We start from the raw sequence: 15,712 nt of genomic DNA on the forward strand, positions 1-15,712 counted from the left end.
AAGGAAATGACTTGTAAAGATATGGCATTGCTTATTTATCCTGCTGGAAGTTACTTGTTCTTAGGGGAAATTAGAAGAAAAGGTGTTTTGTGGAATGAGTTAGTTGCTCCCCATATTTCTGGCGTTCTTTCAGAATTGGTTTCACACGTTTCTGAACGGCCCAGGAATATCCAGTGTTCTGGCTTGGAACATTCGCTATTGTCCAGCTAGATATGGACCTTATATCTTGATTTGGGTTCTAATGACTTTTGAGTTCCCCCAATCCAAACCCAAGCTCAAAAGGATGTGGAGGGCTTCCCTGGTGGCGCGGTGGTTGAGAGTCTGCCTGCTGATGCAGGGGGTGCGGGTTCGTGCCTCGGTCTGGGAGGATCCCACATGCTGCGGAGCGGCTGGGCCCGTGAGCTGTGGATTGTGGGTGGCAGTGTCAACCAGAACAGCCTCTTTGTTTGTTTTTCTAAATTTTAGGAGGCAAATGAAGTTTTTTTTACTTTCTGCAGGGTTTTTGTTTGTAAATTTTTATTGGGGTATAATTGATTTACAATGTTGTATTAGTTTCAGGTGTACAGCGAAGTGAATCTGTTATACAAATATATACACTCTTTTTTTAGATTCTTTTCCCGTATAGGCCATAACAGAGTATTGACTGGAACAGCCTCTTTGGATGGCAGTTTCTCTTACCAGACTTTATTCTTTGGGTGTAAAGGCAGAGGCCTGAAGGGCGAGGATACATTCTGACATATTAATGATAGCAAGAGATTGGAAACACCCTAAAATGATAATTAGAAATTACTTGGATGGCAAGCTTTACTCTGCTTATTAGATTTGACAATATAGAGTTGACACTTACTACTTCTAGTGTATTATAATGCTTTAGCTTGAAAAATGGGACTTGCGCTTAGATGGCCACCTAACGACTGGTTAACATTTATCACATTTATATGAGATGGAATACTCTGTGGCTGTTAAGAATGAGGAAAATATACATATATCATTAGGGAACATGTACAAATAAGTTAATAGTTTGTGAAATGTATGTAGAATAAGTTCATTTTTACAAAGCAAGCATATAAGAATAGAAGAAAACTGGTAGCATATATATAGCAAATATTAACAGTGTTCAACTCTGTGGGAATATGAGGAATCCTCACTTTTTATATTATGTATTTCCATGATGCTTGAATTTAAGAGAAAACCAATACATATGTTTTATTTTATTTATTTATTTATTTATTTTTTTTCTGTGGTACGTGGGCCTCTCACTGCTGTGGCCTCTCCCGTTGTGGAGCACAGGCTCCGGACGCGCAGGCTCAGCGGTCATGGCTCACGGGCCCAGCTGCTCCACGGCATGTGGGATCTTCCCGGACCAGGGCACTAACCCGTTTCCCCTGCATCGGCAGGCAGACTCTTAACCACTGCGCCACCAGGGAAGCGCAATACATATGTTTTAAAACGTGGTCGTGGAGGCCACATACTAGCTTATTGAAGATTGCTTCCTAATTAAGTGCTACTCAAAGTTTGCTGCTTTCAAACTTTGTTGCCACTTGGCAACAAGGGAAGTAAAGAAACACAGTGTTTAGAAACTCTTAAAGCAACTGGGCATCGCCTGGACCTACAAGAGTGTGATCAGTGGAGAATTCTTGTCGAATGGGGTATAGACCAGTTCAGGTTGTTGAACTTGTACGGTAAGTTGCATGTGAACTAGTCACAGGAAGTAGCAGAAGTAGCACCACACATCATGATGAATGAGGTTAAGGAGCAAACAGAAATCCAAAAAGCCGGACCTCCTTCTCAGAGAATTGGAGAAGCACTCCCACGTTCCTTTAACTTCACCTTGCAGTGTGCTGTTCTAAAATAGATACTTGCATCTCTCATTTTCTTCTTACTGTGCGTATTGTGCAGTGAGGGGCATGGCATCAACCCCAGACTCTAAGCATGTTATAAGAAGCAGTCAAGAGCGATGTCAAAGAAAATCGCTGACTTTCTCCAAGACCTCCAAAAATTCTCCATAAAAATCATGGGAAAACTGACAAAAATATGGTCAGAATCAACTTTTTTCAGAACTCTGGAAATTAACCAGAGGCTTACAGTAATCCAGGGAGTATTTACATAAAACAAATTAAAAACAATCTTTTTTTAAGAACAGCGAGCTTTGTAATGTTTTTAACTTGCCCTATTCTTTTCTCATCTCTTCCCCCCACCTTTCCAGCTCCACTGTAAGCCTTGAAAACCAATGTAATAGGGAAGAACCTTTGTATTCTATTACAAGCTAATCACTAAAGGGATGTTGCCTGTGAGCTTAAATTATACATAACGGCCCATATCAGGGAACCCTGCCTCCCAGGTAATGAGCATTAAGCTAAAATACCTTTGTTTAGCTCACAGGGAACATCCTGACCAGGCCCATCTGTGTATGACTGCAGGGAGGAAGAAATTAACACATCGCCTCAGGGGCTGATGGAAATCAGAAGTGTTTGACGCTACTCCCTCCCCTATTAGTATAAAAGGAGCCTGAATTTTTAACTCAGGCAAGATGGTTCTTTGGGACGTGAGGCCACCATCTTTTTGGTCTGCTGGATTTCTGAATAAAGTCACTATTCCTCGCCCCAGCAACTCATTTCTTGATTTATTGGCCTGTAGTGTGGTGAGCAGCACGAGCTTGGACTCTTAACAAATTTTGGCGCAGCCAGCCAGGAGCCTTGCTACTTGAGGCTAGCCAGACCTGGTTGGGGAATTTTGGGGTAAGTCCCTAGCAGCTTCCGGGACAGCTTGTCCTGAGGATCTTTCCCTTCAAAATTCCCCAAAGTGGCACCGGCTTCCCCAGAGCTTGACAGTTGGAGCAACAAATCGACGTTTGGGAGCCAACAAGCTCCATACAGTAGGGTAAGTTGCTCCGGTGTGTACAGCCGGGAACGTTTTCCTTGTTTGGGGCTTTTCTCCAGAATAAGCCAACTTGTTTCGTATTTGAGTGGGGTGCACTGTTGGAGAGAGGAAAGAGTTGTTGGGCTTTTTCTGACTTGTGAACCGGTTCGTTTGCTCCTGTGGATGCTAGCATTTGTGTGTGCAGTTTGTGTGCAGTTTGTCTTGAATTTCTGTCTTTAAAAATGGGAAATGTTTCAACTATCCCTTAAGTCCTCTGAGGCTCATTTTGGATAAGTGATCTGATCACAGCTATGAACCCATGGGTGAGAGAAAGATGATACTTTATCATAACAATGTGTGGCCACAGTACCTGTTAGGGTCTGCACAAAGGAGTTAGGCAGGGCTATCCTGGGACCCTGTGCACCATGTACTGCTTTCCTTGCTGTGTTAAGTAAGTACTTTGTTTATGGTCTCCTGTGTTGTTGGTATATGTAAAACCCCAAGACCAAACTTGAGGGTTTATTTAAGATTTTCTGTTTGTCGTTTGGGTTTTTAATTTCATTTTATTTGGTACTGTTTCTCCATTTACAGCCAAATCAGTTTTGTGATATTTAAAACTTTTACTGATGTTAAATGGAGGAAAGGAACAGAAAAAACAAAACCAAACCAAAAAACTCTGTTCTTATCTAAGAGTGAGGCATCCTCAGGAAGAGAAAGGTTGCACTTGGTTCCTAAAATCACCAAAAGCTACAAATAGAAATAGAAGTAAAATAAATATTAGTAAAAAGGATTTAGCCATCTAGACCGGTGATCTTGATTTGTCCCATCTGCCAGAAACCCAATTTGAATCCAACCTCTTTTGTAACTGATTAGTTTTACATTGTTGTATTTGATTCATGACTGAAATGTTGGAATGGAACTGTGAGGTCCCTGTGTTTGTGTGTTTGTACATGTTACAGATGTGTAGCACTGCCAACATTAATGTGCAAAAGAGCTCTATTTATTTGGCTTAAAGGAAATTAAGCACTTATGTAAATACTCAAATATAAAAGAAACTAGTTAGAATGAATTCTGGGTTCATGTGATGTAGGAAATACTCAGTATTGAATTAATATCTGGTATTAAGGTTTGCGTAAGCTTGTTGGTTTGTTTCCACAGACATGTCTTTAGAGTCATCAACATTAAGTATAATGCTGTTATTGTACCTAAGTTTGCGAGAAATCAATTAAGACCTATTCCTTTTTTTGTTTAAATAAATTTATTTTTTGGCTGCATTGGGTCTTTGTTGCTGCGCACGGGCTTTCTTTAGTTGTGGTGAGCAGGGGCTACTCTTTGTTGAGGTGCATGGGCTTCTCATTGTGGCTTCTCTTGTTGTGGAGCACAGGCTCTAGGTGCACGGACTTCAGTAGTTGCAGCACACAGGCTCAGTAGTTGTGGCTCGCAGACTATAAAGCATAGGCTCAGTAGTTGTGATGCACGGGCTTAGTTGCTCCTCAGCATGTGGGATCTTCCCAGACCAGGGCTCAAACCCATGTCCCCTGCACTGGCAGGCAGATTCTTAATCACTGCACCACCAGGGAAGTCCCAAGACCTATTCTTGTTAACAGAGTTTGTCAGCAAGAAGATAATAATATGACAGAGATTTTAACTAAATAAAATAGAGGTATATGAGGTAAGAGTTTTAGGTAAACTCTATAGGAATAATTATGTTTGGGGAATGTCTATCTAAAATAGCTTCTCCAGATTTTCATAACTTGAAACTAAGTTAAATGAAGAGAATTCATTGACTCTCTGTCATTTCAAATAGGATAAAATATTAGAACATTAATTGCTGGACAGGTCTAAGTTTACCTACATTTGCCTTCTTGGAAGAGGAAGACTAAAGCATAAGTTTGTCAATCAGGAAATGCTGGTTTGACGGTTTTACAATTACTTCTTGATTTTTCACTAGAGATTAAGGTTTTAAAGTTAAGAATTATAAAGGGAGCATTTCAGTATGCAAGATGTAGGATGTGTGTTTTCAGCAAAGAAGGTATGAGGAATGAAAACGCATCTTGTTAAAGGGAAAAAGGTGGTTTTGTTTTAGAGCTGGCTGTTTTTGAATGGAAAAAGTGAGGGACAGATTAATATGGATACAGAAAATTGTGGAAGGTTTTTGGAGGAGGAACACTAAAGAATTTTTTGTGCATGACAGGGATTGGCTAAGATAAGATTGAATTTAAGAAAACAAATTTTAAAGGTAAAGTCGTATAAAACCTGAATTTGGTTTTCTAAGAGGACAAAGTTTTCTTAAAATATTGAACCGCTTTTGGTAATTGTTTCTTTAAGTGATCTGTATTTGCCGTTGAGATCTTTTATCACTGGTTAAAACTTTTTGATATTTTTGATGAACTTCCCAAAGATCAAATTCTAAATGAAGTTCATCTGACCTCTAGCTGACTTTGAGGTTTTCCCAAGCATCCCTGGAACACTTCAAATTATTTGTTTTCTCTATCTCAGAGAGAGGAATATTAAATGAATAAGGCTTATTTGGTATGTTAAATTATGTGGGAAGCATTGTCAAATAAGTGATGATGAAACTTCTTAGATTGTATCATATGGGTAAAAGTTGTTAATATACACATTCTAGAAATTATATGGAACTCCTAAAATTCTGGTATATCCTGGTAAATGGTATCAGTCATAATTTTAGTAATTATCATAAATTGTTGTGTGTCACAGCAGTAACCAAGTTTCTTTTCAGTTGCATTGTAATCCCAGTTGGTTGATGCCAAAGCATAAAGGCATCCCTTTAATGGTTAGAGACAGTCAGTTGCTATTTATGGTTTTACAGTGGCTTGTGAATGACTCTATAGCTATTGTGTGAAGAAGTGGGGAAGAATGATGAAATCCTTTATGTGTAAGCATTTATGCTGTTACATCAGGGAAAATAAAAAGAAGGGAATGAGAGTGAGGATATGTTGCTTCAAACCCTAACTCCTGCGGCTGAGCTAGCTGTCCCAGCCTGGCCAATATATCCAACCCCTCCAGCACCTTCCATTCCTATCCAGCCCCAATTCCTGGCACTGGGGCTCAGGACTTCCCTTCCTTCTAGGGGTCAATTACAAAATCATGTGTTAGGTTTTGGGGCTTAGGTACTTGGTCTGGTATCACCATCTAAGAACCGACAGGGCACCCAATTTGGGCCAGGAGCCACTCCCAGGGGATGGCAATTTCCCTTCCCCCATTGCCTCATAGGTAACCTAAATGCAAATGATCTGCCCTCTGGGTTTCTCAGGCTTGTTTAATTGGAAAGATTGCAACCCTCCTTAATAGGGAGGATCCTCTACACCTGAAGTCCACTTGGCAGCACCCTCAGCTGAACCAGATTGGGACTGCAGTGAGGGAAGAATGCCCTTATTAGAGAACTAGTTATTGGTGTATCTAGGCAGGGCTTTGAAAAGGAGAACCAAAGCAAAAGATTTTCAAGAAATTCAGCAAAACAAATGAAGATCTCTCTGAATTTTTGGAAAGGATTTATCAGGTGTACAGATGTCATACTAATGCAGATCCCAAGGCCCTTGAAAATATTAGAATGGTAAATTTGACCTCTTGGTGAGGGCAAAGTGCCTCAGATATCGGGAGAGAGTTGCAAAGATTAGATGGTGCATTTGGAATGAACCCTTCTCAATTGGTAGATGTTGCTTTTAAAGTGTTCAATAGGAACAACAACAGAAGAAAGAAGACGCAGAACAAAACACCACTTTTTTGGTAGTAAGTCACCACTGGGGAAGGAAAACAGGTGGCCCTAGGCTAAAACATAAGCAGAAAAACAAAAGATGAGAGCCTCTCTCATGTGGTAGAAAGAGAGAAACACTCTGGTGAATGAACAGTCCAGGGGCTCCCTTGGACTTGAGGCGCCTGATTCCTCACCGGAGCCTCGGGTAAAATTGACAGTGGGGAATGAGTTGATTAACCTTCTCGTAGACCTCACCCTGAAGTTTCTCACTAGAACAGCTTGACATCAGAGTCCCACCAGAACACACATTAAGCCTACAGATGGCGCTCATGAAAGCCCCAGGAAAGGAGACAGAGCTCTTTCCCCGCAGGTCTCTGAAAGGTGAGACCAGAAGTGTGTGCTAACCGCACCCCAGAGAAGGCCAAAAACACATCGCCAATACAAATACCATTAAAAGGGGTCACTGGGACACCTAGTCTAAAAATATATCCTCTGAGGCAAGAGGATCACTTCTCCCACAGATTGACTTGCCAGAATACCAGCCGGTGTATTCCTTGTGTGTGCCCCTCCAGGACGTCTACAAAATTGGAAGTATTGGTACTGTCCCTGTGGGTGGAGTGGAGACTGGTGTTCTCATACCTGGCATGGTGGTCACCTTTGCTCCACTCAATGTTACAGTGAAGTAAAATCTGCTGAAATGCACCATGAAGCTTTGAGTAAAGCCCTTCCTAGGGACAATGTGGGCTTCAATGTCGAGAACATGTCTGTCAGAGATGTGCGTAGTGGCTGGTGACTGTGACCCATCAATGGAAGCAGCTGGCTTTCCTGTTCAAGTAATAATCTTGAACCTCCCGGGCCAAATCGGTGCTGGATATGCACCTGTGCTGGATTGCTGCACAGCTCACGTTGCTTGCAAGTTTGCTAAGCTGAAGGAAAAGATGGATCATCGTTCTGGGAAAAAAGCTGGAAGATGGCCCCAAATTCTCGAAATCTGGTGAGGCTGCCATCATTGATATGGTTCTTGGCAAGCCCACGTATGTTGAGAGCTTCTCTGACTAGCCTACTCTGGGCCGTTTTGCTGATTGTGACATGAGAAAGATGGTTGCTGTGGGTGTCATCAAAGCAGTGGACAAGGAGGCAGCTGGAGCTCGCAAGGTCACCAAGTCTGCACAGAAAGCTTAGAAGGTGAAATGAATATTATCCCCAATCCCGGCCACCGCAGTTTTAATCAGTGGTGGAAGAAGGGTCTCGAAAAACTGTTTGTCTCAACTGGCCATTTAAGGTTAATAGTAAAAGACTGGTTAATGATAACAATGCATCGTAAAACCTTCATCAGGAAAGGAAAATGTTTTGTGGACCATTTGTTTTGTGTGTGGCAGTTTTAAGTTATTAGTCTTTAAAATCAGTATCTTGTTATTGGTTAAAGCCCTCCTTAAGGAAATTATCCCCTGATTAAGGCCTTGGATTAAGGCATTGGAACTGCATTCATCCCGGAGACCACAATCAACAGGAAAAACTGAGAAAATGAATACCAACTTAACTTGGGATAGGGCCTTGCCAGTTGCCCTGCTACGGGTCAATGGCTTCCAGAAGCAGGCTTAAATTAAGCCCCTTTGGGGGACTTCCCTTGTGGCGTTCCCAATGCAGGGGGCCCGGGTTTGATCCCTGGTCAGGGAACTAGATCCCGTATGTGTGCCACAACTAAAGAGTTTGCTTGCCACAACTAAGGAGCCGGTGAGCTGCAACTAAGACCCAGTGCAACCAAACAAACTAATTAATTAATTTAAAAAATTAAGCCTCTTTGAAATATTGTATGGTAGGCCATTCCAGATGTCTGCCTAGGCGAGAGAATCTATAAATGCTCTAAAAGACCCAGCAGTTGGGCTTCCCTGGTAGCACAGTGGTTAAGAATCCGCCTGCCAATGCAGGGGGCACGGGTTCGAGCCCTGGTCTGGGAAGATCCCACATGCCGCGGAGCAACTAAGCCCGTGTGCCACAACTACTTAGCCTGTGCTCTAGAGCCCGTGAGCCACAACTACTGAGCCTGCGTGCCACAACTACTGAAGCCCAGGCGACTAGAGCCTGTGCTCTGCAACAAGAGAAGCCACCACAGTGAGAAGTCCGCACACCACGATGAAGAGTAGCTCCCGTTCGCCACAACTAGAGAAAGCTTGCGTGCAGCAATGAAGACCCAACACGGCCAAAAATAAATAAATTTATTTAACAAAAAAAAAACCCCAGCAGCAGTTGCCAATTACGTTGAAACTTTGGGCACTATTCTAATCTTTGTTCGTGAGTTTGCCTCCAACAGGTCTGCCCATCCAAATGAAGTAGATGGGAATTTCATTGTAGCTGGAGAAGGGTCAACCAATTTGTTTAATTTTGTCTAAATAAATAGCACAGGAATTTGGTATTTGTATTGGGAACTGGAACCAAAACCCCAAGTTCAATTACAAATTAGGCAACAAAGTGCTAAGCAGTTTTATCAGGTTCAAATAGTTGTAGATAAAAAGGACTAAAGATTCTAAGGAATATTCATAGCCTCTGGAAGTAGCCAGAGCAGTCTTCATCCCTTTTCCCACAAGACTGGAATGGACACTGACAATGGGGAATTGTAATAGCTAAGAAACTTTGCATTATATTACAAGCTAATTATTGAAGGGATGTTGCCTGTGAGCTTAAATTATACATAACGGCCCATCTCTGGGAACCCTGCCTCCCAGGTAATGAGCATTAAGCTAAAATACCTTTGTTTAGCTCACAGGGAACATCCTGACCAGGCTCACCTGTGAATGACTGCTGGGAGGAAGAAATTAACACATCCCCTCTGGAGGCTAATGGAAACCCGGAAATGTTTGACCTTACTCCCTCCCCTTTTAGTATTAAAGAAGCCTGAATTCTAACTTGGGCAAGATGGTTCTTGGGGCATGAGTCCACCATCTTCTTGATCTACTGGCTTTCCAAATGAAGTTGCTGTTGCTTGCCCCAGCAACTCGTCTCTCAATTTACTGGCCTGTCCTGCGGTGAGCAGTACAAGGTTGGACACCAGCAGCCCACAATCACCGTGAAAATCAACAGCTTGGCAGCTACTGGAAAGAGTAGAACAGAGTTGGTGTTTCTTCAAAGGCTTATTCCCAGAGAAACGTCATTGTTTGACTTGACTGGTGGCTCCTAGGAAGACCCCCACTGCAAAGCTGTCTTTATTTGTATGGACTGGAAGCTCCCCTAGTGCAAAAAGGCTTTTCCCTGGGGCTGTTTGCTATAAAGCATTTAGAGGTAATTTTTTAAGTTGGTGTGAGTATGAGGTGAGGTGGTGAATAACAGTTTGAGCAAGCAGTAGGCTAACCAAAAATCTTAAAAGGAAAAACTGGGGAATAAAACGTCCTTAGGGGCTTTGAAAATTCTAACATATTGCTGGGAATCTAGAAGCCCATGCACATGTGTGTAGCTCAGTAAAGACCTGAGAAGGCCTGAAGTTCTCATCTCTAACCCTGAGGCTTTATGCAAGCAGGAAGTGAGAACCAAGGCCAAGATGTGAGTTGCCTGGCTGAGTGTTGAAGGTGAGGCCCAGCATAGACAGAGCCTTGGCAAAGATAGGAGACTTACTGGTTCTAGGTACTTGAAGAAATCTCTGTCCAATCATTAGCTGACCACTAAGCTAACTGAGGAGAAATTTCAGTGGCCACACACAACAAACAAAACAGACTATAGAATTAGTTCAGAAAGGTCACTAAACACTCAACAACAACAAATCTGGGGGGAGGAGTATGGAATCTGATTTCCAGAGTTGCCACTTTATATTATTTAACATGTCCAGTTTTCAGCAAAAACAAAACAAAGATATGCAAGGAAAGAAATTATGACCCATTTGGGGGTGGGGGAGGGATAGAAACTGTGCCTTAAGACTTCAGAATGTGGACTTACTAGACAGAGACTTCAGCTATTTTAAACATGTTCAAAGAGCTAAAAGAAACCACATCTAAAGAACTGAAAGTATGAGATCAACATCAAATAGAGAATACAAATAAAGAATTAGAAATTATAAAAAGGAATGAAGTAGAAATTGTAGAACTCAAAATGCAACTGAAATAAAAAAATAAGAATTTTTTACCAAATCCAAGGCCATGAAGATTTACAAATATGGTTTCTTTTAATTGTTTTACAATTTTATCTCTTATACTTAGGTCTTTGATCCATTTTGAGTTAATTTTTATATATGGAGTGAGGAAGACATCAAACTTTGTTCCTTTGCATGTAGATATCCAGTTGTCCTAATGCCTTTTGTTGAAGAGACTATTCTTTTTCTCATTGGATGGTGTTATGTGTTGAACTGAGTTCCCCCAAAAAAGATATGTTGAAGTCCTAACCCCCAGTACCTGAAAAAGAGACCTTATTTGGAAATATGGTCATTGCAGATGTAACTAGTTAAGATGAGGTCATACTGGAGTAAGGTGGACCCTTAATCCAATATAACTGGTGTCCCTATTAAGAGACACACATAAGAGGGATGATGGCCATGTGACAACAGAAGCAGAGATTGGAGTAATGCAGCTGCAAGCCAAAGAGTGCCAAGGATTGATGGCTACCACCAAAAGCTAGGAAAAGGCAAGAAATTCTCCCCTTCAGGTTTCAGGGAGAGCATGGCCCTGCTGACAATTTATAGCCCCCCAAACTATGAGACAATAAAGTTCTGTGGTTTTAAGTCATCCAATTTGTGGTACTTTAAGGCAGCCTTGGGAAACTAATATAAATGGTGTTGGCACCATTGTTAAAAATCAATTGACCATAGATGTTTCTGGACCATAGATGTTTCTGGACTCTCGGTTCTATTCCATTGGTCCAGATGTTTGTATGTCAGTCAGTACCACACTGTTTAAATTACTGTAGCTTTGTATTACACTTTGAAATGGAAGTGTGAGAATTCCAAGTTTTTTTGTTGTTGCTTTTTTTTTTTTTCCAATTTTGTTTTGGTTATTTGGAGCCACTTGCAGTTTTGTTGCAGCAAGCAGGGAGGGGCTACTCTTCGTTGTGGTGAATGTGCTTCTCATTGCAGTGGCTTCTCTTGTTGTGGAGCACAGGCTCTAGGTACGTGGGCTTCAGTAGTTGTGGCACGTGGGCTCAGTAGTTGTGGCTTGTGGGCTCTAGAGCACAGGCTCAGTAGTTGTGGCACACAGGCTCAGTTGCTCTGTGGCATGTGGGATCTTCCTGGACCATTGGCAGGCAGATTCTTAACCTCTGTGCCACCAGGGAAGTCCCTGCAGTTTCATATTAATTTCAGAATCAGATTTTTTTTTTTTTTTTTTTTTTTTTTTTTGCGGTACGTGGGCCTCTCACTGTTGTGGCCTCTCCCGTTGCGGAGCACAGGCTCCGGATGCGCAGGCTCAGTGGCCATGGCTCACAGGCCCAGCCACTCCGCGGCATGTGGGATCTTCCCGGACCAGGGCATGAACCTGTGTCCCCTGCATCGGCAGGCGGACTCTCAACCACTGTGCCACCAGGGAAGCCCCAGATTTTGTATTTTTTTTTTTTTTTTTTTTTTTGCAAAAAAGGCCATTGGAATTTTGACTCTGTAGATTGCTTTGAGAAGTAATTCCAACTTAACAATATTAAGTTTTCCAATCTATAATCATGGCAAGTCTTTCCATTTATTGAGGTCTTCTTTTTGTTTAAACAGTGTTTTGTAGTTTTATAAGGGTTTCAACTCCTTGGTTAAACTTATTCCCAGATATTTTCTTCTTTCGTATGCTATTGTAAATGGAATTGTTTTCTTAGTTTCCTTTACAGATTGTGCATTGCTGATGCATAGGAAAACTTATTTTTGAGTGTTGGCCTTGTACTCTGCAACTTTGCTTAATTTATTTATTAGTTCCAGTAGAGAGTGTGTGTGTTCTATGGGATTTTCTATATGTAGAATCATGTTACCTGCAAAATAGTTTCTCTTCCTTTCCAATTCAGATGGCTTTTCTTTTTCTTGCCTAAATACTCTGGCTAGGACTTCCAGTATAATGTAGAATAGCAGAGTGAAAGCAGAAATCTTGTTCCTCTTCAGTGGAAGTTTTCTAATTTTCAGTGAGTATGATGTTAGCTGTGGGTTCTTCATAAATGTCCTTTATGTTCAGAAAGGGTCTTGAATTTTGTCAAATGCTTTTTCCACAGTGATTGTGTTTTTCCCCCCTTTGTTCAATTAATGGGTTTATTAGATTTTTTTTATAGTGAAAACTTCTGTATTTAGAATTAGCCAGCTGACTCCCAGTTTTGTTGGCAACATCCAAAGCATTGTAGCCAGGAGCCAGTTAAACATATGCCTTCTTCTCTCCATCAGGCCTGATCAAGGTGTTGACCTTAGCCATGTCAGTGTCATAGAGCTTCTTCACAGCCTGTTTAATCTGGTGCTTGTTGGCCTTGATATCCACAATGTACACGTGTGTTGTCTTCCATTTTCTTCATGGCTGACTCAGTGGTGAGGGGGGAAGTTGATGACGGCATAGTGGTCAAGTTTGTTTCTCCTAGGGGCACTCTTCTGAGGATATTTGGGCTGCCCCATGAGCTGCAGTGTTTTGGGCCATTGGAAGGTGAGTGATGGCTAGATCTTTTTTTTATGGCGGTGTTTGTGGCGGTGGATGCCTTTCAACACTGCTTTCTTGGCCTTCAAAGCCTTTGCTTTTGCTTTGGCTTTGGGAGGGGCAGGGGCTTTCTTCTCCGCCTTTGCTGCCATCTTCGTGGAAAGGGTTTCAGATTGATTTCTTATGTTGAACCATCCTCGCATTCCTAAGAGAAATTCTTGGTCATGATGTATGTATGATACTTATGAGCTTGGACTTGGTTTCTTAGTATTTTTGTGTCTGTGTTACTAAGGGATATTTTATTTTATTGAAGTATAGTTGATTTACAATGCTGTGTTATTTTCTGGTATACAGCAATACATATACTTTTCAGTTATGTATACTTTTCCATTATGGTTTATTACAGGATATATTTTTTCTCCTGCACTGGTCTTTTAGAAAAATTTTCCATTGAAGTATAGTTGATTTACAATGTTAATTTCTGCTGTATAGCAAAGTGAGGTAGTTATACATATACATATACATATATACACACACACATGTATATATTCTTTTCCATTATGGTTTACCACAGGATAATGAACATAGTTCCCTGTGCTAAACAGTAGGACCTTGTTTATCCATCCTGTATACACTAGTTTGCATCTGCTAATGCCAAAGTCCCAATCCTTCCCTCCTCTATCCCCTCTGGCAACCACAAATCTATTCTGTTTCTATTTGGTAGATATGTTCATTTGTCATATTTTAGATTCCACATATAAGTGATATCATATGGTATATGTCTTTCTTACTTTGCTTAGTATGATCATCTCTAGGTTCATCCATGTTGCTGCAAAGGGCATTATTTCATTCCTTTTTATGGCTGAGTAATATTCCATTGTATATATGTACCACATCTTCTTTATTCATTCATCTGTCGATGGACATTTAGGTTGTTTCCGTGTCTTGGCTATTGTAAGTAGTGCTGCTATGAACATGGGGATGGATGTATCTTTTGGAATTAGTTTTGTCCAGATATATGCCCAGGAGTGGGATTGCTGGATCATATGGCAAGTCTAGTTTTGAGGAACTTCCATACTGTTTTCCATAATGGCTGCACCAATTTACATTCCCACCAACAGTGTAAGAGGGTTCCCTTTTCTCCACACCCTCTCCAACATTTATTATTTGTAGACTTTTTTTTTTTTGCGGTACACGGGCCTCTCACTGTTGTGGCCTCTCCCGTTGCGGAGCACAGGCTCTGGACGCGCAAGCTCAGTGGCCATGGCTCACGGGCCCAGCCGCTCCGCGGCATGTGGGATCTTCCCGGACCGGGGCATGAACCCGTGTCCCCTGCGTTGGCAGGTGGACTCTCAACCACTGCGCCACCAGGGAAGCCCCTATTTGTAGACTTTTTAATGATGACTATTCTGATCGGTATTATAGGGTATTGAATATAGTTCCCTGTGCTATAGAGTAGAACCTTGTTGTTTAACTATTTTATATGTATGTTAACAAGGGATATTGGTGTGTAATTTTCTTTTCTTGTGATGTCTCTGTCTGGCTTTGGTATAAGGATAATACTAGCCTCATAGATGTTAAGAGTCCAGTATAATACTGTAGTTCACAGTAAGCCTTATAGAACTATTTGGCTCTCACCACCAGTAATTCTCAATAGGGAGTGACTTTGTCCCTGACAGGACGTTTGGCAATCTGAATACACTGTCACAACTCAGGGATGCTGCTGACCTCTAATGGGTAGAGGTTAGAGATGCTGCTGTACATCCGACAATGCAGAGGACTGTCCCCGAAACAAAGGATTACCTGGCCAAAATGTCAACAGTGTTGAGAAATCCTGTCTACACTGTGTGTAAGCTTTGATTTAAAAAAAGCAAGCAAAAAAGAGCCAGTAAGAGTTGTGAAAAAAATTAAAAACACACATAGTACAAATAAAACTTTTGCAGAGGTTTCTGTGCAAGGTTCACAGATGTAGTTTTCTTCATGTGCCATGCTTTGACGGCCTTACACGTAGCAGGGCTGAGAAAGCCTGCCAGGGATGTTTAGGGAATAGGTAATTTACTTAAAGCTTGTGAATTAAGATGCAGGCTTTCTTAAAACTTTTTTTTTTTTTTTAACTTAACCTAAACTTCAACTATCGAGGGGTAATTAGAACACATTCTGGTGTAGGGGTTTGAGGCAACAGTTAAATAAGTGCTACAAAAGCCATCTATGGCTATTTCAGAAACAATTAACTTTATAGAGTATTATACATAAGTTTAAAAAAGAATTTTATAAGCAGATAAATTAGAACATTTCAGTGAAACCAAGAGTACTTGACCAGAGTCTTCTTCTAACTCAAAACTCCAGGAACCAAGGTTGACACACTAGTGCCGTGTTGCCTTTATACAGCTGGTGTGGACAGTACCGGTTTCCTGACAGTATCAGTAACACCCACTAATGTATGTCTGTAAAACACCGCTATAAATACTCCCAGTATGTTAGCCAAAGGCCACACTACGAGTTATCATCCCGCTTTCACGTGACCTGACTCTACTGACCCACCTGGTACTGTTCCAGATATTCTGGAACTTGC

At 41.4% G+C, this 15,712-nt stretch overlaps 1 protein-coding gene and 1 pseudogene across 2 annotated transcripts in view; both read right to left on the bottom strand.

The window, feature by feature from the left end:
* Positions 1-659: 659 nt before the first annotated feature.
* Positions 660-15,712, bottom strand: part of GLUD1 (glutamate dehydrogenase 1) — a 57,530-nt gene continuing 42,477 nt past the window's right edge. The window contains exon 12 of the mRNA XM_082641405.1: positions 660-767. Within this exon, the coding sequence (XP_082497531.1) occupies positions 675-767 (93 nt within the window). The 3' untranslated portion in view covers positions 660-674. The remainder of the gene's footprint in view (positions 768-15,712) is intronic.
* LOC309798776 (large ribosomal subunit protein uL23-like) lies at positions 12,867-13,292 on the bottom strand (annotated as a pseudogene). The gene has a single exon. The product of its transcript is annotated as a large ribosomal subunit protein uL23-like (transcript).

This window comes from Mesoplodon mirus, assembly GCF_964341445.2.
Source record: "Mesoplodon mirus genome assembly, chromosome: 2".
NCBI lineage: Eukaryota > Metazoa > Chordata > Mammalia > Artiodactyla > Ziphiidae > Mesoplodon > Mesoplodon mirus.